Source organism: Hyperolius riggenbachi, chromosome 10 (genome assembly GCF_040937935.1).
Source record: "Hyperolius riggenbachi isolate aHypRig1 chromosome 10, aHypRig1.pri, whole genome shotgun sequence".
In the NCBI taxonomy this organism is placed as follows: Eukaryota; Metazoa; Chordata; class Amphibia; order Anura; family Hyperoliidae; genus Hyperolius; species Hyperolius riggenbachi.
The window spans coordinates 191,463,733-191,490,708 of NC_090655.1; the positions used below are offsets into that span (position 1 = coordinate 191,463,733).

Sequence of the window (26,976 nt, forward strand, 5' to 3'; positions counted from 1 at the left end):
TACCTTTTTGTGATCATACTCAGTAGGGATCAACTGATGTGCTCAATAGCTGAACCAACAATCCAAAGCCTTGTGCATCAGATTAGACTGAGCCCATCTGATGGAACCAGGATTCTATAAATAAAGAGCAAGCACTATTTCTCCTACTACTTGATTGGGCTTAAAGGTCCACTATCGCGAAAAATTGTAACATTTAAAATACGTATTCCCCTTCCTTTTAAAAAGTACATGTCTCTCAGATTAAAATGCACTATGAATTACCTTTTTCTATGTTGCTGTTGCTTGCAATAAAAACCTGACTGGTTTTGGACTAGTCCATCTCCTCATGGGAAGTCTGTGTTCCCTTTATTCATTACACATACACTCCCAGAAAGGATCTATACAAATATGCCAGCCTGCTGACTTGTTTACACACTATTTTAGCAATTGTACTCAGCAACTGCCATTCAGTAAGTAATTTTGAAAATAAAGAAAACCCTGATAATCACCCATGATGGAGATGGTCTAGTCCAGTGGTTCTCAACCTGTGCCCTGGGGGTACATCAGTACCTGTCAGGGGGTCCCCAGGTGCCGTGGACAAAATGGCGGAGAACACCGCTGCATCGCAGTTTACAATTGAATAATAGCATTGGCCCAAATGCTGTCTGTCACAGGAGCGCGTGCACCCGCGCCCGCACCACCATCGTGGCCAATCAGAGCTGCTGCTGTGACAGACAGCATTTGGGCTAGTCACAGAGCTAGGCTACTACACATCTCCCGCATGAGCGCCTGTGAATGGGGCATAGCGTGCGCTACAGGGGAGATTTAACAGCTGCCTGCTATTATTCAATTCTAAAGTGTGCTGGGGGGGGGGGGGGGGAGTTGTCCATTTAACTGCAGCAAGTGTGCGTGAGTTTTTTTCGGGGGGGGGGGGTGAGCAAGGGGAAATAGATCTGCTTTGGCCACCATTTTCCTGTAGCAAGGAATACAGGATCAGGCCACGGGAAGGGGAGGGGAAGGCAAAGGAGGTGGCAGAGACTCTTCCTTCCAGCTCCATTTGCAGTCTGTTGCTGCATGTGGCATGTATTGCAGTGATTACACAAACGTGAAAAAAAAGATTGTACAATTTGTTTTTCAATCTTTTTCCTTGCTGAGGCCCATAGATTTTCATTGTGTGTGCTGTTATACTGCGTGGCTAGTGCACCTGTATTTCGCTAGTATTTGGCTCCACCCACATCATGTCATGGCCACACCCATTTATTTCGCCACGGCGCCGCCTTATTCAGTAGGGTGTACATTTGTTTGGGGATGACCCACAAAGGGGTACATGTGCTGAAAAGGTTAAGAACCACTGGTCTAGTCCAAATCTTGTCAGAACTGTACAAATTTAACTACCTACTATAAGTGACAACATAGGGAAAAAAGAATTTACAGTGTATTTTACTCTGGAATAAATGTACATTTTTTTTTTTTACCTGTGCATTCAAATATACTTTACATTTTCACAATTGCGGTCCTTTAATAAATGTATGGTTTATTTATTGCCCATGCATGCTCTGATTTGAAGGCAGCGTGCAGACCATTTTCTTTTGAAATCCTTCTGTTACACCATCTTAAGCATGTACTGTATATATTTATGTGTTATTGCTCTAGGGGGCAGAAAAATGCAATCATCCTGAATGACAAGTTAAAGTGAACCCTAAAAAGTGGGAAGCCTGTTTCCTCCTGAGGCTTCCAGTGTCCTCTGTCCTTACCACGGCTTGGACACTCTGGAAGATCTAGCCCGTGTTTCTCTTCATGGAACCACTCCAGCGCAGTACGAGAAGGCACAGTAGGGCCATGCTTGTGCATGAAAAGGAGTGCAGCCAAGATCTGAAATCCATTAAGCTCTTGTTGGATTTCTTTCGGGGGTTAGCAAGTGTCAACGGTGGTCTGCAGGATGGCATGGTAAGCCTCCAGGATGCAGAGGCTTTCTTCTTCTTAGTTAAGTATCAGTTTTTTGACCCAAGGTTTGCCTCGGGGTACACTTTTTAATAAGTACCTGGGCATGCACAATATTGAAAAAACTAGTACATGTGCTTAGCAAGCTTATAACCTGTACTGGGAGTGACACTCAGAGAGAGGCAATTGGCATGATACTTGTACATACAAACCAAAAGGATCCTTCCCGTGTGTCTCAAGGTTCCTACTCCAGTGTCGCAAATCAGGATATGCAATAGTAGAAGCTATGCACACTTACATTATCAATAATACTTAACTTCAGGTTTTGGACTAGTCCATCTCCCCATGGGGGATTCTCAGGGTTTCTTTATTTTCAAAAGCATTTACTGAATGGCAGTTGCTGAGTACAACTACAACTGCTAAAATAGTGTGAAAACTAGTGGGCATGCTGGCTGGCATATTTGTATAAATCCGTTCCCTGGGGTGCCTTTGTAAAGACTAAAGGAAGTGTGGAAAATCCCTCATGAGGAGATGGACTAGTTCAAAACAGTCAGATCTGTCAGATTTTTATTGCCTATTATAAGTGACCGCAACATGGAGAACTGTAATTTATGTGCATTTAGTGCATTTTATTATGGGAGAAAAGTACTTCTTATAAGAATGTGTTTGCATGTATTTTACATTTTACAATTTTTTGTGATAAGTCTTTTAAGCCCAATCAAGTAGTAAGAGATGTACAGCTTGCTATTTATTTGTAGAACCCTGGTTCCATTAGCTGAGCCCAATATGATGCACACAGTTTTGGATAGCTCGTTCAGGTATTGAGCCCAGCAGTTGATACCTACCTTACCGATTGGTTGTATGGAGACACATTAGATGGGAATTCAAAGATCTTATAATGTTTAGATGGATGCATAAAATATATAGGAGGAGGAACTGGGTTGATGTGCGTTTCACACTTGCATGCCTTGTTATTCTCTCTTGTCCTTGTAAATAAAGACTTTGCAAGGATGTTGATGCTGTGAGAATTTTATGGACTAAGTGGGATAAAAGTTAAGTGTTAGGGATCAGCCACAGTTGATTAGCGCTCTCTGAGCGCTTTTTAAAAATCGCTCCAATTCACTTTCATTAATATCGAGGTAAAAATCGCTGTGATTTTTCACATACAAGATTGCGGCAATTTTTACTGCATTTTTAATAAAAAAAATGAGTGATTAATCACAAAGCACTCAAAAAAGCACGTATAGTGTGGCTGAGCTTGTCTATTCCAAGTGTCGTCCATTTCTACTATTGTTTGTCCAGCTTTGAGACACTGGAGTAGATTCCATGATGGGACACACAGGAACCCTGATGCAGGCTCATTCCTGACCTTGAAACGTGACATACATAAAACACCTGCTCCATATTGTTAAAGGGAACCTGATGTGAGAGGGTTATGGAGGCTGACATGTTTATTTCCTTTTTAATAATGCACATTGCCTGGCTGTCCTGCTGGTTCTCTGCCTCTAATACTTTAAGCCATAGACCCTGAGCAAGCGTGCAGATCCAGATGTCTGACAAACCTGATAAGATTAGCTGCATGCTTGTTTCAGGTGTGTGATTTAGACCCTACTGGCCGGAAAGATCAGCAGGACTGCCAGGCAACTGGTATTGTTTAAAAGGAAATACATATGGCAGCTTCCATAGTTCTCGCACTCCAGGTTCCTTTTAAAATTACACTTTATCATTTGCCTCTGTCCAACAATGCTGTAGTGTTAATTTTATGGCCATTATGCAACATGTATTTGAACCAGTTAGTACTTGTGCCTCATCATTTCATTTCCTGCCACTAGTAAAATGTATTTCCTACTTGTATTACCTTTATGATTTTTTTTCTTTAATCAAACAGTCTGCCATTTGTTTGTTGCAGGTTTGACCATAGCGGACTTAGTTATGCCATGGTAAGCAATTAATTTAGCTTTTGTTTTATTGGTAAATGTTGTTCTGTCCTTTTTATGATTAACAATTGCAAATGTTAGTGTACATGCTGTCTGTCTGGTGAGCTTTCCAACTAATAATGTGGGAACTAATAGTGTGTTCAAATGCTTGATTGACAGCTTTGAAAACCATAGCCTCTGCTCTCAACACAAAAAAGGGTAGGTCTTGCCTAGAAAAAGATCTACTTACGGTATTTATTGTTGACACAGCTGGGGGAGGGAGCAATACAAATATCTTAACAAATAATCCTGTAGTGAATCCAGGTATCAAATTCATTACTGTATCCTGTATTTATAATGCCTGGTACACACTGGAATAATTTCCCATCAGATCGATATGTCAAATCTATAATTTTTCACAGGTCCAGAAGGCACTGGACTTATCTAAACAAGCATTCAGATCAATTGTCTCTGACTGAAGTCTGACTGGATTAGCTGCATGCTCGTTTCAGGTGTGTGGTTCAGACACTACTGCAGCCAAAGAGATCAACAGGGCTAGCAGGCATCTGGTATTGTTTAAAAGGAAATAACTATGGCAGCCTTCATATCTTGTTCACTTCAGATTCCCTTTAATGCAGTTCCTAAATGTATGCTACTGCTCTAATGGAAAAGTTTGGGTTGGAGTTGGTCTTTACATTTTGTGGAGCAAAACAGTAGAACTGTGTAGTAATAATTATTTCTTGGTCCAGCATTTGGTCTTCTCGGTACAGATCTTTTCAGTTTAGGTCAAGCAACTATATCGAGGCCTGATTGAAGTAACAGAATGTCCTGCCTCTGTGTTGTTGCTTCCATTAACTGCTTTATAGATGTAGTAACTATTACTTGTAGATATATATGACCACTGAGGGAAATCTAGTTCCATATCAGAAGTCATCTTGCGGTTGTGCACTATAAATGAGTCCTCCCGTAGTCAGTGGACATTGCCAAGCCCCTTGAGAGCCCTGGATTTGGCTTTCAAATGGTGATGGGAAGCCTGCCAGGCTATTGGGTGGAGGCGGGGGAGAGGGGGGGGGGGGGGCTCCAGTTCTAGATCACAGAAATGTCAAAAATGCATTGCTTTCAGTTTTTCCCTTAACGACTAGTAGCAAATATGACACAAGAGATGAGCCCTTTCTATATGATTGCGGTTATACAATAAACAGCATTAAGTCAATAATGTTATTGCTGCTGATTGAACGGGTCAGTAAGAAAATTATTATCCACTTTACAATCCATTAACATCCAGACACACATTACAAGGACAGGACTGCCAGTTTAGAAAGTTGCTTACATCTATGTAATTTAGAGGCATTTAACATCTACTGGCATAGCATGTACTTAGTAGTGATGTGTTTCTGATATGGATCTGATCTGTCCTGCATGATGCAGACACGTGATTTCTGCATCTTACTGTCTTTAACAATGACCACAGGCAGAAAAGGATTAAGAGAAAATGGGCCAGTTAGCCGTTTTACCCACTTCTGATGGTCACCTGGCTTTTTTTGTTTAGTAAGATTTGGTGGGGGCCCCTAGTCTTTTTATCCATGCCCTAGGTAACTGCCTAAGTTTGTCTTGTGGTTGATCCGGCTCTGATCAAAGGCCACAATGAAAAAAGAGCACCTAGAGCTATGACGTACCTATGAGACACAGAGAAATCGAAAGTGGGTTTAATACGGTATTTGTGAAAGTTAAAATGTACTTATAAAGAAACTGAAGGAAAAATATCCTAACAAAAACAGCCATAAGGGCTCTTTCACATCAGAGCTTGCGTTGGAGAACGCTCAAAGCATACGTTTTGTTGTATGCCTTTTAATGCGTTTTGATATGCGTTGCACTGCAGTGAGTGTGCGTTTTTAATCCGTTTTCAATGCGTTACAGCACATAGGAAAATGCAGGTAATTTTTTTTCTTTTAGTTTTCAACTTTCTACATTGTTCCTCTGTTGCACTCGGGGACTGATTGCCTGCGTTAACGGATTAAAAACGCGCATAGTGTGCATTTTACATTGACTAACATTGTAACGCATAAAGCTAGCGTTGGCCGAAAAACTGCGCCTGGGTGCAGTGTAACGCAACGCACAAAAAGGCTGCGTTATATGTGAAAGCTAAAATGAAAGTCTATGGACTTTCATTTCACCTTGGGTAACGCAAACTTTACCCGTTGCGTTGAAACGCAGAAAATCTGCCCTAATGTGAAAGAGCCCTAATGCTTGTGCTAGCATCTAGGGATACGCTGCATTATGTTTCTATGTTCCTGCTATCTGCATGTATAATTTACTTGCTTCAGATGACATCACTGCTCCTGTGAGGCAAACCTAAAGCTTTGTTTCCTTTGAGAAGTTATGTGACAAAGCACCAGAGCTGCTGTTAATTGATAAAGGGTACTGTTATTCTGGCAAAAGAACATTGTTAATATATACAAAAAAAAAAAAAAAGGAAAAGAAAACAATAGCTGGTTCATACAGCAGAGGAAGTAGGCCCTTGGAGGAGTCTCTTAAGTTAAAGAGCAGGAGGAGCCACTTGAAATTACCTTCTCGAAAAAGTCCTTAGATCGATGTAGAAAACACCCCAATAACCCCAACTCCAAAAGCTTGCTGTCTGGGGGTAATTCTGGACTCATCTAGACCACATATTAACACATAAACTACTTCCTGTTACTTCCATCTCAAAAACATTTCCAGAATTGGTCCCTTCCTTTCACAGGAGGAAACATAAATGCTTGTGCATGCTCTAATCATATCCCGTCATGACCACTGTAACATCCTACTCTATAGTCTACCAAAAAGCAGACTAGCGCCTCTCCAGTCCCTACTAAACTCTGCTGTCCATCTCATTCAACTGTCCTCCCGCTCCTCTGAGGCCAAGCTCTCCTTTAGTTAACAATTCCCCAAAGAATTTAGTTTAAACTCCTCATGATGGCGTACAAAGCTCTACACAAGTTGTCACCTCAATACATTTCCTCATTAATCTCCAGATACCATCTCACCCGGAACATTCGCTCCTCCAAGGAGACACTTGTGTCCTCTAGCTTAGTCACTCCTGCATCCAGGACTTCTCACAAGCATCCCCTCTCCTTTGGAACTCTCTCTCCCCAGCTTGTCTGTCATGCTTCGAGCCTTTTATTTGCTGTGGATCGCAATGGAGGCTTACTGCTTTATCTGCTAACTCCTGTGTCTCCTTACCTATTATTTGCACCTCACTACCCTCTAGACTGTAAGCAGGGACCTCTTCCCATCATTTCTCATTTTGCTGTTAATTTATTATATGAACGTTTGTGTACCATTTGTAGTGATATCTCAAACTATAGATCAGTTATATATGTAGTTGCTGCTGGATTGCTGGATGTCATGATCGTACAGTGTCTTGAGCTTCTCATGTATCGGTGTTCCGCAATATTTGTTCTAGGGTTCTATGTACAGTGCTACAGAAGATGGTGGCGCTATATAAATAAAGATAATCAGAGCCACAGCAGCATGTGTAAAGTTGAATTCTAACAGGTGGGAGGAGTCATAAATGAGGCAGCTTGGGGGCAGGTTGAATTGATCCTGCACTTCCAACAGTCGAACAGCAGCTGGGAAAATGGGTAAAGAGTTTATTTGCCTCATGTCTGAGTATTTGCTTGAGACCAGTGATGAGCTCATGAGTAGTGAGCTATTCGAATCTGTGATTAAAATGAGCATTGATTTCCTCAGGTGTGCAGATGAGAGAGAGGGGGTTAACTTACCCATAAGTCTGGGGTCCTCTATGCATTCCAAACATCTTGCCAGCATCCTATTGGACGCCGGAAGGAGGAAGTGTGCGAGTCTTGCAACCAGTCCAATAGGACACGTGCAAGACATTTGGATCGCATAGAGGACCGCGGACTTATGGGTAAGTATGGTTAGATAGACAGACCAGCCTAAGGGCCTGTTCAGATCACAAATGCGAATGGCCATGCGTGCGGAACGCACGCCATCCGCGTTTGTGTGCGTTGCGTGGCTGATCCCATCACTGAAAAGTGAATGGGACAGCCGCACGTTTTTACAAAATCTGCGTGCAGCATGCGTTCCCGGACCGCACAGGTCCAGAACGCATGTAGTGTGAACATCAGTCTGATGTCGTGCGTGTCTGCCTCCTGCATGCGTTTCCAAAACGCGGCTGGAAACGCGTGCAGTCTGAACGGGCTCTAAGAACTGGATAGCACAGTCTAACCCTTGCAGTGCTATATGGTCTCTGCCTGGCACTTGGCAAGTCCAGATGATAATCAGGTGGCATAAGTATTCCTGGGAAACCACTTGAAGGGAAAAGGTTAAGGAGGAAGAGAATGAGGGTATAGAGGTAGCAGACATGGTTACATCCCCTACCACATGTGCTGGCACCCACTTAAAGGTTGTCCTCCTTAAGGCTTTCTCGAAGTTTCCATAAGATTTAACTTGTGTGCAGTTAATGAGATGTACTGCCCCTGCCCAAGTTTGTTTCACCACATTTCAGTCGTCATGTGCACCTTGCCAATCACTGCAGGTTAATAAGGCTTACTATTGTGGTTATATTTTACAAATATGTGTAAAACAATATTTTTGTACAGGTTTGTCTTAATCGTTGGCACGTCCGTGGCTCTAGCATTCAGCTCTATGATGAAAAGGGGAGTTGGGCGTTTGCAGCTCCTACGCAAGCTGACATGGAGGACGTTGGTTCTTACCATCAGTGGGGTGTTCTTCCTCAACTATGGACCAGCAGATGGCCCATGTAAGTTGCATGTGAAAAGAAACAGTTTCCGATGTCGCTTTTTTTTTTTTTTTTTTTTTTTTTTTTAGAACAAAAATCACTGTTCTTGTTGCATTGGATTTAAAGGACAACTGTAGTGAGAGGGATATGGAGGCTGCCGTGCTTATTTTCTTTTAAAAATACCAGTTGCCTGGCAGTCCTTGCTCATCTCTTTGGCTGCAGTGGTATCTAAATAGCACCCCTGTAACAAGCATGCAGAAACATCTGATCTACATGGTAGTTCAGGGTCTATGGCTAAAAGGATTAGAATCAGTGGGGAAGCCAGGCAATATACATTGTTTAAAAGGAAATCAATATGGCAGCCTCCATATCCCTTTCTCTTCAGTTGTCATTTTACAAAAGATGCATTTTGCAGGTTCTGAAATTTTCGGATGCAAATATGCTGAGGAGATACAAATTTTACATGCTTAAAGGGAACCTTAACTGAACGGGGGGTAAAGAGTTTCACTTACCTGGGGCTATTACCAGCCCCCTGCAGCAGTCCTGTGCCCTCGGCGCCGCCGCTCTGGAATATTCTGGTCCCCCGCTGTTACTTAGTTTCGTTTTTGACGACTCACCAGTCGCCGGCCGCCATGCGTATTATTGGACGCATTCACCAATGCAATTAGCGCTATTGCGCAAAGCATACAAAAATACGCGTTGCCGCATTACGCACGCGTAGATATGCGGCAACGCGTATTTTTGTACGTGTTGCGGTCCGCAATAGCGCTAATTGCATTGGTGATTCAAATGCTTTTTTCCATTCCTTATGCATTGAAACCATTTACACTCATTCAGTTTTCCACCGGTTCATTTGCAGAACCTGACACTTAATGGGCATTGTTAGTGAGATGAGACACCATGTCCGGAATGCACCATGGGGAGGAGAAATATTATTACTGATGATGTATTTACTGTAATATTTCTCTCAGTTTTCACTTTGTCTCTTATTATCTCTCTATTATTGCCTTTTCCTGCATTATCTTGAAAGCAGTAGAAATTTTTAATGAACTCTTTATTTTCTTCCATCAGAACAGCACAGACTGTAATCCTTACACAATGCTTTAATGGTATCTTTAAATACCTTTTTTTTTTTTTCTTTTTTTTTTTATAAATAGTAGCCAGTATTGCACTCGTTAAGCCAGGAATGTCACTCTTGTGGATGGGGGTTTACACACACATTACTATACCCCCCCCACACTCAGCAATGCCAGGCAACCCATTACCAGCTGGTAAAAAGACTGTTAATGCTTATAATTAAGAAAGGCTAAAGGTGGCCACACACCATACAATAAAATTATCCAATTTTATGGCAATTGGTTAAAATCTATCAGTTTTCCTGAAAAATCGAAACGTTTTTTTTCCAGTTGTTTTTATTTGATAAAAGAAGATCGGGAGTGTTGGATTCTTCTGATCCATTTTTATGAAATTGAATGGTGTATGACCATTCAGCAGTAAGAAGAGCAGGCCAGGCACCATCCACTATGCTCAGGAACAATTTATTAAACTCCCATCACCAGCACAGACATGAAAAGCAGCAGAGAGTGACGGCCTAACAGCCGTTTCGCGGCACTTACGATTCCTCAGAGACGGTTATGCATGATATACAGTGCAATGACACTCAACAATGTTTCACCCTTCAAGAGAGCATTGCCAGGAGAAAAGTATAGTGCACAAAAAAAAAATAAACAGCAAATCCCCCCAACCAACCAACAGAGATTCCCCCAGCAATAACCCAAGTCAGAGCTTTGCTGGGGGGACGGTTGGTGGGGGGGATTTGCTGTTTATTTTTTTGTGCACTATACTTTTCTCCTGATGATGATGCCCTCTTGTAGGGTGAAACATTGTTGAGTGTCATTTATCATATATCATGCACCCCTGTACTTGATTCCCACCATACTGTGCCTTCTGTGAACAATGTATACACTGTTATAGTGGTTATTGCCCCATGGGGGCATACTGCTAGATTGAATGACCATGGAGATCACCTACAGACTAATTGGCTACATCCCCAACTACTTTTGTCTGTATGTGTTTATTAACCACCATTAGGCTATGCAACAAAGTTTTTACATCCTGTGGTGCATAAGTACAGTAATATTTGGGTTTAGTGACCAAATTTAGATTGACTGCTACAGAGGGGATAGCTACACTCCCAGTGGCGTATCTACAGGGGTGCAAGTATGGCATGTGCCATGGGCACCTCGTACTGGGGGTGCTGCTCCATAGGATCCTTGCTATTCTCCATACAGATTCTGTATTTTTGGGACCATAAGACTCACTTTTTCTCCCCCAAAGGTGGGAAAACAAGTCACTGCGTCTTATAATCCAAATGCAGGGAGTTCCTGACTTGTGAACGCCTGCCAGTATGAACCTTCAGCCCTCCTGGGACTCCCTGTACTGTGTCCATGCAGAGAAGGACAAACAAAGGACACAAAAGGGCATAGAAGAGGACACAAGGGAGACACAGAGGGTATAGAAGATGACACAGAAGACAGGAGGACACAGAGACCACAAGGTACAAAGGGGCATGAGGTACAAAGGGGGCATAATCCACAAGATGTCCCTTCTCCATGGATGCAACAAGTTTTTATCTGGGGGACATTTTGCTGCCCGGTTACATTTTGGGGGGAAACAAGGTGACTTACCATTATTTGGTGGCTATTTATAGGCTCACCTATTGTGATACTCTATTCTTACAGGCCATGGTTTCACTTGGACACAACCTACCCAACTGAGGCTACAATGTTAAAACTCTTGGAGGTTCCAACTACGCACGCACACACACCCTTCCCTGGCGGTTGATTTCAGTTTCTTGCCATAGGCACAGTTTTCCCTAGATACGCCTCTGTACACCCCACCATTCACTCATTAGGTGGAGGAATCAGCAAAGACCTCTCTCTTTTTGAAGTCATTCATCACACGATTTTGACTCAACTGTACTGTGTGCGTTTGGATTATTTTATTTTATTTGTCCACAGGTCACTGATCTCTATTAGGTGATTAACTGTGATCCCCAATTATTGATATGATTACTGTGTTTGTACATTAGGCTTAGGTCCTGATGGACAAAGCAAAATACTATATATTAGAGTATTTCGGTTGTGAGGCACGCTTTCTATTTTTGTCATGTGGGCTCATGTATGTGGGGGCAAACTTCTGAAAAAGTCTAATTGCGTTTGTTGGAATATAAGTGTGCCATTTACAACAGCAAGTCTGTTTGCGCCCCAGTGGTGGAAGGTGGTAAAAATGTTTGGGAGACGTGGCTTGTCATGCACTACTTTGTGAAGAGACATTCTGTCAGCCAGTTGAGATGGCAAAAAAAGTAACTGTTCAGGAGGGGTGCGGCTCCAAAAGACTGTACTGAAGTGACAGGTTAGAAAGTGTATGTCTGTCAGATCTAAACAAAACATTTCAGTATAGGCTTTATGTAGAATCTAGTGTCAGGCTAAGTTCACAGTGGGATGTTAAAGTTAACACAAAATTTAACACAGAATAGCGCACTGCAATGAAAAATGAATGCACCGTTCACAGTGCACACGTTGCTTTGATGTCTAACGTTGCACGTTAAGTGAAAGTACTGCATGCAGTGTGTTATACACATTATTAGCTGCGTTAGACTGTTTGCACATGCTCAGTAATGACTTAGAAGCATAATTTTCATTGCCTGTATGCTCTACTGCAGTGTTTCTCAACATTGTATTGGTATGTACCCCTTTAAAGCCCTGTACTCACCAAGTACCCCCTAGCATAGTAAACATTATCACAAGTACCCCTTGACAAATATATATTTAATTGTAGTGCATGCTAATTAGTTCTAAACAATTTCCGAGCATTTACTATTGCTTTTAATTAGCTAAAACACTAATTTGGTATTGTTTAAATAAGATTTATAATTTTCTAAAACTCTAAATTTGTTATTCTTGGTTAATTATATCAAGCCCGAGTAACCCCTGGAGCCATCAGAAGCACCCCCTTGGGTACGCGTACCACACGTTGAGAACCTAGGCTCTACTGTATCTGCTGTCTGCCACGGTAACACTGCTTTGTGACTTTTTTTTGGCACGTTGCATTACGACTTTAACATCGCATCACACCACAACGTCCCACTGTGAATCTAGCCTGATGATCTTTAGGACCCGAGGAATCCTGAAAGAGTATGATACTATACATTTAATCAGTTTTGTTAATTGACAGTCAAAGAGAAGGAGGTGCACATAAAAAAATGAGTCACTGGATGATTATTGCCTCCCTAGGCAGCCAAGTCTGTTCTAAGACCTTAAAGAGTAACTGTCAGGCTGCAGAAGCTAATTTAAACCTCTATTCTCCTGTGTTAAACAGTTTAGACAGAAGCCAAAAAGGCATTACTAAAGATAAAAATCTCTCTTACATTTGATGTGTGCTTATCAGCAAAGCTAAGCTCCTAAGGAGGACGCAAGCCGCATTCCATACTGCAAAGCATTCTGGGGCCCTCCCCTCGGCTGCTAAGGAGAAGACGGGATCAAGTTTCAGCAGCTTCTAACTCAGTCCAGCCACAGCACAGATAAATCTCAGGGCAGAGTACACTGCAGGAGTCCGCTATTGTTCCTAGCCACATGGCTCATTAATATTCACTGCACACTGTGTTATTCTGTATGAGCTCCTCTGTGATCAGGAAGCAGGCAGGACATGACGACACATTTGGCTTCACAAACATGGAACCTGCCATGGGCTGTCAGGAGCATCATTCTCTGCATATACTATATAAAAATTCTGTGAAATCCAAACGTGGACAGTGAAATGCATATGCAATGTAAGTACAGCCAATCTTTAGCTACTGATATATGTGTTTATTTTCTCTGAGACCTTATACCTAACAGCTCCTCTTTAACAAGTTTATGCTATCATTTTAGATAAAAAATTTTTTTAGTATAGTGGAGCTCTTCCACAGGAATTTAGCTGCTACAACTGACACAAAACAGCGACTTTAAATCTAATACCCATCCTGGGCTCCTCAGAGGACACATGCTTGGTTTCTTTCTAGCGCAGGCTGCTCTCTGTACACTATGCTGTGTTGCTATATGCTTAGAAATATTAATCACTGTAAATATTGACAGCGCGGATATTATGGCTGCGGGAAGCATTTTTCCTGTAATTGCATATAAATAATTTGATGTTGTTAATCTAGTGTAATAAACTGTCATGTGGCAGCAGCCTTGCATTAGGAGTTCAGCTTCAGACAATTTCTTAATGGTACAATATTGACCTGTGATACAAGGCAGTAGCAAATTATTGCAGGGTCTGCAATACATTTATTATCAAATCTGTTTGCAAAGGAAAATTATGTCTTGTGAGAGTTAGATGCCAGTCATCCAGGTTAATCTCTAGATAGAAGGCCACAATGCCACATCAACCTGTGGCTTATTTGTATGTTCTGCACAACATTTAATTTAGAACTAATATTTAACATTATAAACTCACAGACATTCTGAAACTCTTAAGGTGGCCATACATCAGGCGACTTGGCCCATCGACCATCCAATTGGATGATTATAATCGAATTGGATGAAAATCGTTGCCAAGTGCATGCCCGACTGACAGAGCGACAAATTTCAAGACAGAAATTGGTCGCTTTCTCTATCGAGCAAGATGTCGGACCGAAGTTGCCTTTAGTCGGGTGCATGGCGGTATGACGGCAATTTATGAAATGAGCGATGAGATGACGAAACCCCCACCGCAATGTATAAATGTGTCCCCGTGTGCATTTATATGTTACCTGTCCTGTGGCAGCCTCTGGACGGCTATCAGTACACGCTACTGGCGCATAGTGTCTGACATCAGTTGCTATGCGCCAGTAGCACGTATGGAAAACCGCCCGGAGGTTACGGGACACCGCAAGGAGGCTGCAATAGGACAGGTAACGTATAAATGCACACAGGGGGCACATTTATACAGGGGGAGAGCTGCAGTGCGAACACGGCATGCTTAGCCAATTCCCTGAAGATTTCATGCTGAAATCGGACAGGAATTGGCCTGTAGTATATGGGCAGAATTGACGAGACAAATTTATCTCTAATCTGATTCGTGTGCTCACCCCTGCTGCTTATCCATCGCGACGTCATGCCTGCCGCCATCCTGCGCATGCTCTGTTTTCTTTCTTATGACACTGCTCAGGGTTCCTTTAAATGAAGTATTGGATCTCTCAACAGAAAAAAATTGCAACAAAGTCGTGGTATGCCACTACTACTTAAAGGACATCTTTAGTGAGGGGGGATATGGAGGCTGCCAAATGTATTTCCTTTTAAACTATACCAGTTGCCTGGCACTCCTGCTGATCTTTCTGGCATAAGTAGTATCTGAATCACACACCTGAAACAAGCTTGTAGCTAATCTTAGTCAGAAACATCTGATCTGCATGCTTGTTCAGGGTCTATGGCTAAAAGTAGTAGAGGCAGGCAGAGCCTATTCTAGACACTCTGCTGCCTGAAGCAAACTTTGATGCATTCTGAAGCAATGGGGTCCAAGGCAAAGTAGTAGCTTTGGTTTCCCATTAGTCTTTTTGGCAAGCGAGGGTAAGACAGGGAAAATATTCGCTGCCACTAGTACAGTTTTGAAGCTACACTCCCCAAACTCGGAACACATATTGTTGGTGTCAGCCCAAATAAAACCCAAAAGTGGGTGGAGCTGCCAACAGCCAATGAAAATGTAGCTATTTTCTATACATGCTACTCCTCCCACAGTTTTATGAGTACAATTGTGAAATTTTGCACACTTCTTTGGCCCATAGCCAAGCAGATTGCATGCACTTTAAGTGATCCCACCCTAAGAGCCCCTGGGGCGGCCCCCTGAAAACCCAATTTTTTTTCCCATAGGCTTTGAGTTGAAAATTTTAAACTTTCACCACTCGTACAGCTGTGAAGTTAAACTCTCCAAACTTTAGTTAACCTGAAAAATTCTGTCACATTTGGGAGGAGCCACAAACAACCAATCAAATTTCCCTTATTGATAGGGAATAGGGAGAAAAAGCATAGGGACAAAAGTAGCCCATTCTGGTGCAGTATGTTGTGCAAGGTATACCATAGAGACTGTACACACACTAGAGTTATACTCCTAAAGGTGGGTTGCTATTCAGGCAACCGCTGGTATGTGCTTGTGGGGGAAGTACCATCCCTACTCTGCTTGAAGCTTCAGGTCTAGTTTCAGCTCTCAAAACGTAAATTTTCAATTAAAGTAAAAAAATTCTGAACCCCAAAGGGGTAAGAGTACGTTTGGGAGAGAAACAGAAGAGGCGCCCAAATGATATAAAAAATACTATTGGATACAGTTCGAAATAATGGTAAGACTCTGCTTACCTTAAAGGATTCACTGAACACTGAAAGGTTCGGCCTTTTATTCTACACAAATAATTGACAACGCGTTTTGTGGCCAACAGCCTTTTCATCAGGTCAGTAAACAATGCAATGTCTGCAGTGATGTGGAGCTCTCAGCATCTATGTATGACTGCTGCCATCCAGTGCTATTAATATCTATTTTGAAGAAAACCTGCACTGAAAATAAACGTGTTAGATACTTTTATGCCTTTTACTAATGGTAAATAGAAACCTTAGTAACATAAAACAGAGTCTCCTATTTTTATTTTTTTCCAGTTTAACCTCCTTAGCGGAGGTTAAACTGGACACGGGGTAAGCCGCCGCAGAGGATTCCTCAGGCCCTGCTGGGCCGATTTGCATAATTTTTTTTTCAAACACGCAGCTAGCACTTTGCTAGCTGCGTGTTTGTTGGGATCGCTACCGCCGATGCGCCGCTACCCGCCGCGATACAGGCCCCCCTCCCCCTTGCGCAGCCTGGCCAATCGCAGCCAGGCTGCGCTATGGGGTGGATCAGGATTCCCTGTGACATCACAATGTCGGCGACGTCTATGACGTCCCTCCGTCGCCATGGCGACGGGGGAAGCCCTCAAGGAAATCCCATTCAGAACGGGATTTCCTTATGGGCAAGCGGCGCCGGCGGCGATTGGTGAATACGGGGGGACGCCGCAGGGAGGGGGGAAGCATGTAGCTAGCGCTAGGCTAGCTACATGCTGAAAAAAAAGTTAAAAAAAACCCTCCCGTGGCCGCGCAGCCGCACTTATCATACCGCCAGGGAGGTTAAAGGATTCATTTTTAAGATTGAATTCTAAACAGCAGCCATTACAGTCTGATATAAAATCTGCTTCACTCAGCTGCAATACAAACAGATCGACACATTAAACTTTTCAGTAATAAAATATCAGCAATGTTTGCTTAGCCAAATTAGAGAATTTAACCTTCTGTTTACTTCATGACATTAGGCTTACTTTGAGAATCTCATTTGCATAGATAACAATTCTAGTTTTTAACACTTGATGTACCGTAAAATAGAAAGGTACTTCACACAGTTTCTTAGTTGGGTTAGTACTATATATGCCTATGTTTATCGCATTGTGTCGCGTATCACTTCAGTTGCACTTAAAATAGGTGACAACTAAATGTATGCACCCAGAAGAAAAGCAATTATTGGGATTGATCTGACAATACATAACTCATGTTGTTAAACATGACTAAAGTCTTTGGGACCGTCAGATAATTTTAAAATCATGAACTTCAATTGCAAAATGGATTACCTATGGCCATACTTGCCCTCACTATTAACAAGTCAACTGCATTAAAAAATACTGCAACTTTGAAATCAGATCTATGTGACAGAATGCAGGCATGTTTCTATAGATAAAATATGACAAGTACTCAAGTTAATTGAAAACCTCTTTACTGATGAAAATCTACAAAGAGCATGGTCAGTAATGTGTGGTCAAACCCTGAGATCTGTCAGTCTTTCCGGTGACCAGTAATTCGTTTTACCTCAGTCACTTCTAATATTCTTCCCTCTCTCTCACTGTTTTCACATTCTATTTCATATTCTGATCTTTGGAAGCAATTGCTTCAACCCTTGTGTGTATCATTACATTTGTATGTAATTATTTATGAATTAGAAAAAACATTGGCATTCCCAACCTTCCTATATAGCAGAGAAAGTTCTGCAGCTGTGTTAAAAGAGCTATATGTACAAAACATCAAAAAGCCCATCTAAAAGCCTCAGCTGACCCAGAATAAGGCAAAAACAAACTATAAATCTTATAAATTATAGAATTTGGTAGAAAAAACATTCCTCCTGATCTTTGGTGGCAATGTAATAAATAACTGGATCAACATTATTCATTGTATTTTAATAACCTTTTATATTTCATTTTTCTCACTCTTTACATGTGTATCCTTAAAAAGATATCTACTGTGTCTGGTAAAGCCACTTCTTGTAATAACTTACTTTATATTTTCCCAGCATTTCAAAGCAAACCTGAACTGAAAATTAACTTCTGAGATAATTATTGTATGTGTAGTACTAATGATAAATGCACCTTTAGTGACATAATAGTCTCATTTTTTTCTTTTCAGTTTAAAGGATTCATTTTTAAACATAATTTTAAAATTCTAAGCATCCTTTATGATTACAAACACTGGTCCACATGACAGCCCAGGGGCCCCAGGTCTCTCTCACTCGCTGGGGCCCCCAAACCACCATGCGGCACCTAGAGGGAAGTGTGGGCAAGCCCTGGATCTCTCACCTCCAGGGAACTCACCCCACCACCTCTAAACTGAATGCCAACTGCAACAAACACAATTGCTAACTTCCAGCTAGAGCAATATCCTCCCTTTATCCGGCCAGCAGACGCCAGTCAGCCAATCAGGTGTACTGTCATACACCCTTTGCCTGCTGTACCAAATCTAGCAGGCATTACATAAATTAGCATTCAGGTGGGAGGCTTTGGTTGGATGCAATCGTGAATTGCATCGTTTACAGGGGCGCCCCGTGTAGGCACATCTCCCACACGGTCCCCTCCCTAACCACTCACCTGTCAACCGCATACTAGAAGCTGCAAAAAAGAAATTTAAAATCACAAACACTGGTCCACATGACAGCCCAGGGGCCCCAGGTCTCTCTCACTCGCTGGGGCCCCCAAACCACCATGCGACACCTAGAGGGAAGTGTGGGCAAGCCCTGGATCTCTCACCTCCAGGGAACTCACCCCACCACCTCTAAACTGAATGCCAACTGCAACAAACACAATTGCTAACTTCCAGCTAGAGCAATATCCTGCCTCTATCTGGCCAGCTAGGAAGTTAGCCATCCTTTATAATTGCCTGATTGTAAAATAGACTCCATTCTGCTGCAAAACAAATTCAAAGGGCCAATAATTGTGATAGTCTAAAGCAGGCTTTCTCAACCAGGGTTCCTTGAGGACTCTGCAGGGGTTCCTTTGCATTTTCCCCCCATTGTGTGGGGGAAGTATGATAGAGCACATTATAATAGGGGCTACTGTAAAAAGAAGCTCTAAATTGGGGGTCAGATTAAAAATAATGAGCACAATAAAAAGCTCTAGGATAAGAAGACAGGTTGAGTGGCAGTTTAATAGGGGGAGGTTAAATAAACAGCCTTACATACTTACATAGTTACATAGTTATTTTGGTTGAAAAAAGACATACGTCCATCGAGTTCAACCAGATTTTACCTACTTTTAGGATTTTACCTACTTTTAACCTCTTGCCGACCGCGTCACATCGATGGGTGTGGCCGCGGCGGCAGCCCCAGGACCGCCTAACGCTGATTGGCGTAAAGTCCTGGGGCTCTGTTTTGCAGGAGATGGTGCGCAGGCTGCGTGCGCATCTCCTGCTTGGGGGGCGGAGCTACGCCCCGCCTTCAGTCTCTGAGCGGCTATTGCCGCTCGGGAGACTGTTAGACGGTGTGATCGCCGTCTATTTACATGGTGCAGCGCTGCGATCAGCAGCAGCGCTGCACTGGTTCGGGACAGCCGTGTGACACGGCTGTCCCCCTGGGGGACAAGAGTGATCGGCACTCATAGGGTGAAGCCTATGAGAGCTGATCACTATGATTGGCTGGCTGGGGGGAGGGAGGGTATTTAAAGAAACAGGGTTTAAAAAATAAATAAAAATAAAGCAACACTAATATTAAAAAAAAAATAAACATGAGGGGAGCGATCAGACCCCACCAACAGAGAGCTCTGTTGGTGGGGAGAAAAGGGGGGGGGATCACTTGTGTGCTACGTTCTGCGGCCCTGCAGCTTGGCCTTAAAGCTGCAGTGGCCAATTTTACTAAAAATGGCCTGGTCACTACGGGGGTTTCGCCCTGCAGTCCTCAAGAGGTTAAAGGCCATGCCACCTACAAAATAAATGCAGGGGTTACTTGAGATCAAAAAATTGTTTGCAGGGTTCCTCCGGGGTAAAAAGGTTGAGAAAGGCTGGTCTAAAGCTACTTACACATGCATGATCAAGTTGGCTGAGGTGGCCAGTGACAACCACCTCAGCTGATAATCAGCCCCAACCATCTCTCTGCAAGCTGGAGGAGGATGAATTTGGCTGAGCCACGGCCGACCTCATTGTGCACGCTGTTCCCCCACCTGCCACATGACCTTGCGTACGTACTGCTCCGTCGTCCTCCGCCTCTTGCATAGCAACTAAATACATTGTCAGCTATACAGCTAACTTATTGCATCTGTACTGCCCAGCGATGTTGACCTAAGGGGGATGGGGTTGTAATCCCCGATGGGGGACATCCGTTACAAGTGTGTTCTGCCTACTTTTGAGAACAGTGGGCTGAATTATGTAGGCATATAAGCTGTTTTACGAGTTTATATGCCTATATAATGGCTCTACTGGAAATCTGCAAAATAGGAAGGGAATTCAGACAATTTCTTAGCAGGACTACTGGCATATAGGGATGACAATATTTAGGAGAACTCATGGAGAAGCATAATTAGTTTAGTCAGCTGATAGATTTGTAAGGTTCTGATTTGCTGGGATGACTTTCTGGTTTAAAGCATGATCATGACCAACAAATCAGAGCCTAACAAATCGATCAGCTGATTAAACTGATCACATGCTTCTTCATGAGTTCTCTTAAAGTGAACCAAGCATCATTTTTAACTCCCTGGGCAGCTATATAGCAAATTAAAAATGTATTCTAAAAATGTTGTTTATTATTAAAAAAAACTTTCGTTACCTCATCTTTTTACATGTAAGGGTTAAAATCTTCTACCTCTTCCATCACTGCAAAGGACTTGCAGACAGAGGCGCAACAGATGATGGAAGGCAGATAAGAAATCACCTAATTAGACTTAAAGAGGAACTCTGACCAAGAATAGAACTTTATCCAAATCCGTAGCCGATACCCCCTTTTACATGAGAAATCTATTCCTTTTCACAAACAGACCATCAGGGGGCGCTGTATGACTGATATTGTGGTGAAACCCCTCCCACAAGAAACTCTGAGGACCGTGGTACTCCTGTCAGTTTCCTGTCTGTGAACCTTGTTGGAAACATTGTGGGAAATAGCTGTTTACAGCTGTTTTCAACTGCCAAAAAAACATGCAGCAGCTACATCACCTGCCAACAGCAAAATTGTCACCATGTAATAAATGTCAAAATGTAAATCAGGAATTTAAAAGATTTTACAATGGGCAAACACTGACTAAATCATTTATACAAAATTATTGTAAAAATGAAGCACTTGTTTTATTACATTATTTTCACTGGAGTTCCTCTTTAACTGACCACAAACAAACCCTGAGTCTTCCCTACTGTACTTAAAACAGAAAACATTAGTCACACTTGAAGAATTTCACACCTGGCCTGGATAATGGCAGTGGAAAAGAAGCAGGGGTGAACGTCTCAAACATGGCAGCCCTTTCAGCTATTTGAAGCCAGGAGCTGCTTAGATCCCTTTAAGCTTTGCCATCCCTAGTGCCATATTTATCTATGTATATCTCTCCACATCACGTCACTGCAGGTATGCTTTAAGAAAATAATTCAGCGGTGAGTTTACATTATCAATTTAGGTAAGAGGATAAATGTCCTACCTTCCATGCACATACCCTGAGGCTGGTTTCACACTATGAATTGGCGTTCGCATTGCACATCACACCACCAAAAACAGGCCTTCAGAGAACACCACATTAGTACAAGGTGTTCCCTGTCTGGCATCTGTCCAAACAGGAAGTGACACATGCTTAGTTACTTACTGTTTCGGGTATGCGGAAGTGCACAGAAGGGTAGTATAAAAAAAACCGCTTCTGTGAATGTGTCGCACGTGCTTAAAGAACCCTGCATCGCCCTAGACTAACGTGACTTCCGGGTCGATGCAGATCGCTGCAGGAGCCACATGGTAACGTAGGTATGTGCTAGCTTTAAATTGGGCACTTCCGGCGCAGTGTACCACAAAGTGGGAAGTATGAACTTTCCCATAGACTTTCAATACGCTGCGGTAGCAGTGCATCAATTTGACGCACTGCCCCAGTGTGAAAGGGCCCTCAGGGCTCAAACCCACTAGCAGCCTTTTCTAAGTGCTAGTGATTTGAAAAAGCTCTTGCTAATGCAATAGTATGGGTGACTTTTATAAAATCACATCCCTCTAGTGGGATCAAACCCATAGCATTACATTAGCAAGAGCTTTTCAAATCACAAGGGCTTAGAAATGGCTTAGTAACATTGCTAGTGAGTTCCAGGTCACACCTTCCATTATATGTCCATATGAGGAATACTAGTGGTATCTTTTAAAAATGTAGTCCTTTTTTTTTTTTTTTCTCTTTTCTTTGATGCCTCAAAAGTAGTGGTCATATGGCTGCTCCATGACCTCTTGTGAGTATGGGCTACTGTTCACCAAACGTCGCTATTGTAAAAGCAAACTCGAAGCGTTTTTAGAAGCGATTTTTCAAAACAATTCTAGGCATGTGCCTAGCGATTTTCTAGTTATGCCTAGCGATGTTTGGAGTGTTTTGGTGTTGAGATTTTTTTTATTTTTGTACAGTTTAATTTGGAAGTGTACAGCTTTTGCAAAAAAAAAAAAAAAACCCCAGAGTGATTTTCCACTTTTGCTATACTTAACATTGAGGCTTAATTGCCTCCAAAGTGCAGCAGGACGCATGTTTGGGAAGAAATCGCATCGCTCTGGTGTGATCCATCCCATTCAAATACATTAGCCAAGCGCTTACGAAGCTCTCAGAAGCGCTCTTGGTGTGCACCAGCCCTTAGTCTTATTGCAGCATGTTCCTAGAGGGGTGGCCCAAAAGTATATAAAATATAACAATTATTTGGTATGTATTTAAGAATACCAAATGGTACATACCTTTAGATGGACTTTTAGGTTTAGTTCATCAATCACGGATTGTCATTTGGAGGCTTTATTACTTTACATTTTTAGAAAAAGCGTACTGTTGAAAAATATTTGGACACATATTTTATTATAAAGAAATGGTAAACATGTGTAAGCCTACAGGAAAGGAAGATCAATGCAGCCATTTATTTCACACATTACAGCAAGAGATTTCTGGCAATACTTTTCTCTTCCTAAGTCATTGATTAATTGAAAGCATACATCTATGAAGCATGCCTCATGATGCAATGCCTGTGCAGACCAGTCACTTGGGCCATAGACATGAAGAGAATCTTAAACATGAAAGGGAAGAATTAAAGACAACGGGGTAATCCATTAATGGCAGCACTAAAGGGAATACTTGCACCGTTATTGTAATAACAAGGTGCTATAGAGCACTTTGATTAATCTAGAATCCACTCTTCTTGTAATAATGACCATTGCACTTTAAAGTTCAGTGTCTTAAAAGCACGTTGCTTCTATGACACAAATCCTATACCGTTCTTGGGACAAGGATTACGTAAAATGGGAAGGCTTTTACTGAATCCTGACAGAATACGCGGACCCAGAGGTGGCAGTGATCATATGCAATACACCCTGTTAACCCTATGTACACTGCTTATAACTCGTGTAAGGGGGTAACTGCCTGTGTGCTCAGGAATCCATAGATATAAGGAGACAATCACTAGATAACATGTAGCAGATGACCATGGTTTTGGGAGAAGCCAAAATCTAAAGGAAAAGTCAGACTACTGAGGTCTTTGAATGGACCTACGGTAGCAGTGGTCTTTGGCAGTTACTGCAAACCTCCAGTCTCTAGGGACCTCAAACATGAGACAAGGGCAACGCCTAAAGACACAAAGTATAGTATTTAAAGAATGGACAAATTTGCAACCAATATGTAGACTTGTAGAGAATGTTTTAAATATGTCTGTACTCGGGTCATATCCTTCTCTTTGGTTCAGCCACACACTAAATAAATTTCAAGAAAAAAAGTGGTAAGTACACCTTATTTAAAGTGCCCCACCTACATCACACCTATATTTGTGGGTGCCTTCTACATACCACTAATGACAAAATGATGATCGCATGATGTGGCTAATAGCTGATCATTGCTTAGTTTGTACCCTGTTTCTTTCTGATACCCTGCTGCCTCTCTTAGGATGCTGCTGCTTTGCAACGTTTTCCTTATCTTCACCTGCCCATTTCCCTGCTGGTCATTGTCTTCCCTGTTAATTGCATTACGCATATCTTCCACTACCTCTTTCTCATGACCAGACTCAAGTGTACAGTAAGCACTGGGATATGGCTCCGATCTTCCCCTGTGGTTTCCCTTTTCAGACATGGTGTTTAGAGAGCTCACTTCAGACACTGGCTCAAACTGTTCATCCTTTTATCCTTCTGTTCCCCCAAATTGTAGCATAAGGGCTGAGCATCAGTGCATGGTAGGTCATAGTCAGGGGCGTTGCTAGCCCCAAAGATCAGTGGCACATGCCCGGGATCAATTGTGATGCCTCAAAGGCAGGCATGCTGGGAGCTGTGGTGCATCAATTGCGGGTATGCTAGATGCTGTGGTGCCTTTATGTGGGCATGCTGGGTGCAGTGGTGCCATGCTGGGTGCTGGGATACCTTTATGGAGGTATGCTGGGAGCTATGGTTCTTCTATGGGGGCATGCTGGGAGTTGTGGTGCCTCATTGGGAGGCCCGTGGAAGCATGAGAGGGGGGTGTACTAGAAGGTCTGGAAATGCTATGGGGTAACTGCCAGATAACCTGGTGGCAGGCCAGCTGCCAAGCAGAAAGCCAGACCAACCAGCACAGAAGCCAGGTAACTCTGCTTAGTTATGTTTAAGTGACACTGCCTGTTTGTGATATGCTGCATTTTTAGGGTGGTTGTTTTTTGTGTTAACCTTCCTGGCGATAACCCCGTACCGTAGTTCGGGGTAAGCCGCGCAGGATGTTTTCTCAGGCCCTGCTGGGCCGATTTGTATAATTATTTTTTTTTTTTTTGCTGCACGCAGCTAGCACACCAATCGCCGCCGCCCCGCGCCAATTCGCCGCTATCAGCCATGCCGCGCCACCCCCCCCCACCCACCCCCCCCTGGACCCCTTGCGCAGCCTGGCCTATCAGCGCCAGCCAGCGCTGAGGGGTGGACGACGTCGATGAAGCCCTCCAGGAAATCCCGTTCTTTGAACGGGATTTCCTGATCGCCGGAGGCGATCGAAGAGGGTAGGGGGATGCCGCTGCACAGCAGCTATCATGTAGCGAGCCCTAGGCTCGCTACATGATTTAAAAAAATCGGCTGGAGTGCCCAAAACTGTCCAGGATCTCTTAGAATCCTAGCAACACCCCTGGTCATAGTCCTGTCCTTGTGGAGGTTTTGAGTGCTTCATCAGTGGCCTCCACCAGTGGTGCTCAGCAGAGCTCGAATATTCGAGTAGCTCGAATATTCGAGCTCTTTTTCAGCTATTCGAGCTCGGTATTCGAGCTCCGAATAGCTGGAGCTATTCGAATGGGCTATCCGAGTACACTCGAATAGCCCATTCACTATTCGAGCTATTCGAGCAACCCGGCGCTATTCGAGCAACCCGGCGCTATTCGAGCTCGGTACCGAGCTCGAATAGCGTCATAGCCCAGATTGATGTCCTTAGAGCCAATCAGAGGGCTCCCAGGCCCTCTGACGGCAGCCAATCACAGAGGGGGACCCTGGCCAGCCCCTACCCTATAAATAGCGGCCGCCATGTTACGTTTCTCCGTGCTTGCCTGAGACTTGTACAGAGAGAGAGTTGCTCCTTTGTGCTTTGGCTTAGCAAGAGCTCTATTGTGGTCATTTACCTAGCGTTTTTGCTCACATACACCTCCTATACACACCTATATTGTTGTTAGTTAGTTAGACATTGTATTTTAGTTAGTAGCTTGTGTGTTACATTAGAGACAGGCAGCTGCTGCAAGCTTACAGGTTTAGGCCTCAGGGGGGCCTTGCCTCTGTGGGCAGCTGTCCTCTGTTTATTTCTCTCATCTATACCAGTATTTCTGCTGTCCTTTACTAATAGTATTGTAGTTATACTGTACTAGGAGTAGGACACTCACTGACTGTCACTGTTTATAGGCTACTAGCTAGCTCCTGCGTGTGTGCACTCACTCACTGTCTGTGTGTACACACACTCTATTTCCTTCTGATTACTGATAGATTATTGTTAGTTGTACTTACTTACTACTTACTCTTACTGTACCCGTAGGGACACTCACTGTCACTGTTCATATAGGCTACTAGCTCCTGCGTGTGCGCACTGCACTCACTGTCTGAGTGTACACACACCCACACTCCATTTCCTTCTGATCGCTGATTGATTATTGTAATTAGTTAGTTCTACTTACTGTTACTACTTACTCTTACTGTACTAGGAGTCTAGGACACTCAGTCACTGTGTTCATAGGCTACTAGCTCCTGCGTGCGTGCACTCACTGTCTGAGTGTACACACACTAAATTTACTTGTGATTACTACTGATTATTGTAACTGCTAGTTGTACTTCCTGACTGTTTGTTATGATCGCTTCTGCAGCGTTTTCTGCTGACTGCAGTGGTATTGCAAACCAAGCAGTTCTAATGTCATTACATGCATTTGCTTGCATAGTTTGGTTTGCACTTAAACTAGTTGCTGATTCCATCTGCAGTCGCTCTGAAGTTAATGACAGTTTAATATGCTTTTGTGTAAACAAACATTGTCTGCTGCAGTGGAGGGGCGGTCCCTTTCCTGCAGGCTGCATATCATTGTCTGCCTTTTCCTGCTGTCAGCCTGTGATTAATTACCATTCACTTGTGTGGGAATCTGCAGGTCTGCTCCCATTGGATGACCTCAGTATAAAGAACTGCTTCCTGCAATGCCTCATGGGCTATCATAGTTTCAGACTCTATCTGTTACTCTGCTCGTGCCCCACCTCGTTCCTGGTCCGTGTGGACTGCGCTGACTCCTGCGAAGGGGTCAGCGAGTCCTCCTAGTTCTGCTCTTGTTCTAGAAGTTGCTACTTGCTTGTCTTGTGTCATATATTGGTTCATCGCCAATATATACGCATACTTGCGCATTTTGTTATTTTCCTTGTATTCGTGTTACGTTAATATATCAGTGTCGCTGATATATACGT

At 43.0% G+C, this 26,976-nt stretch overlaps 1 protein-coding gene across 1 annotated transcript in view; it reads left to right on the forward strand.

The window, feature by feature from the left end:
* LOC137536763 (heparan-alpha-glucosaminide N-acetyltransferase-like) overlaps positions 1 to 26,976 on the forward strand; it is a 582,763-nt gene that overhangs the window by 266,712 nt on the left and 289,075 nt on the right. Inside the window, exons 10-11 of the mRNA XM_068258971.1 lie at positions 3,830 to 3,860; positions 8,438 to 8,598. Of these exons, the coding sequence (XP_068115072.1) occupies positions 3,830 to 3,860; positions 8,438 to 8,598 (192 nt within the window). The remainder of the gene's footprint in view (positions 1 to 3,829; positions 3,861 to 8,437; positions 8,599 to 26,976) is intronic.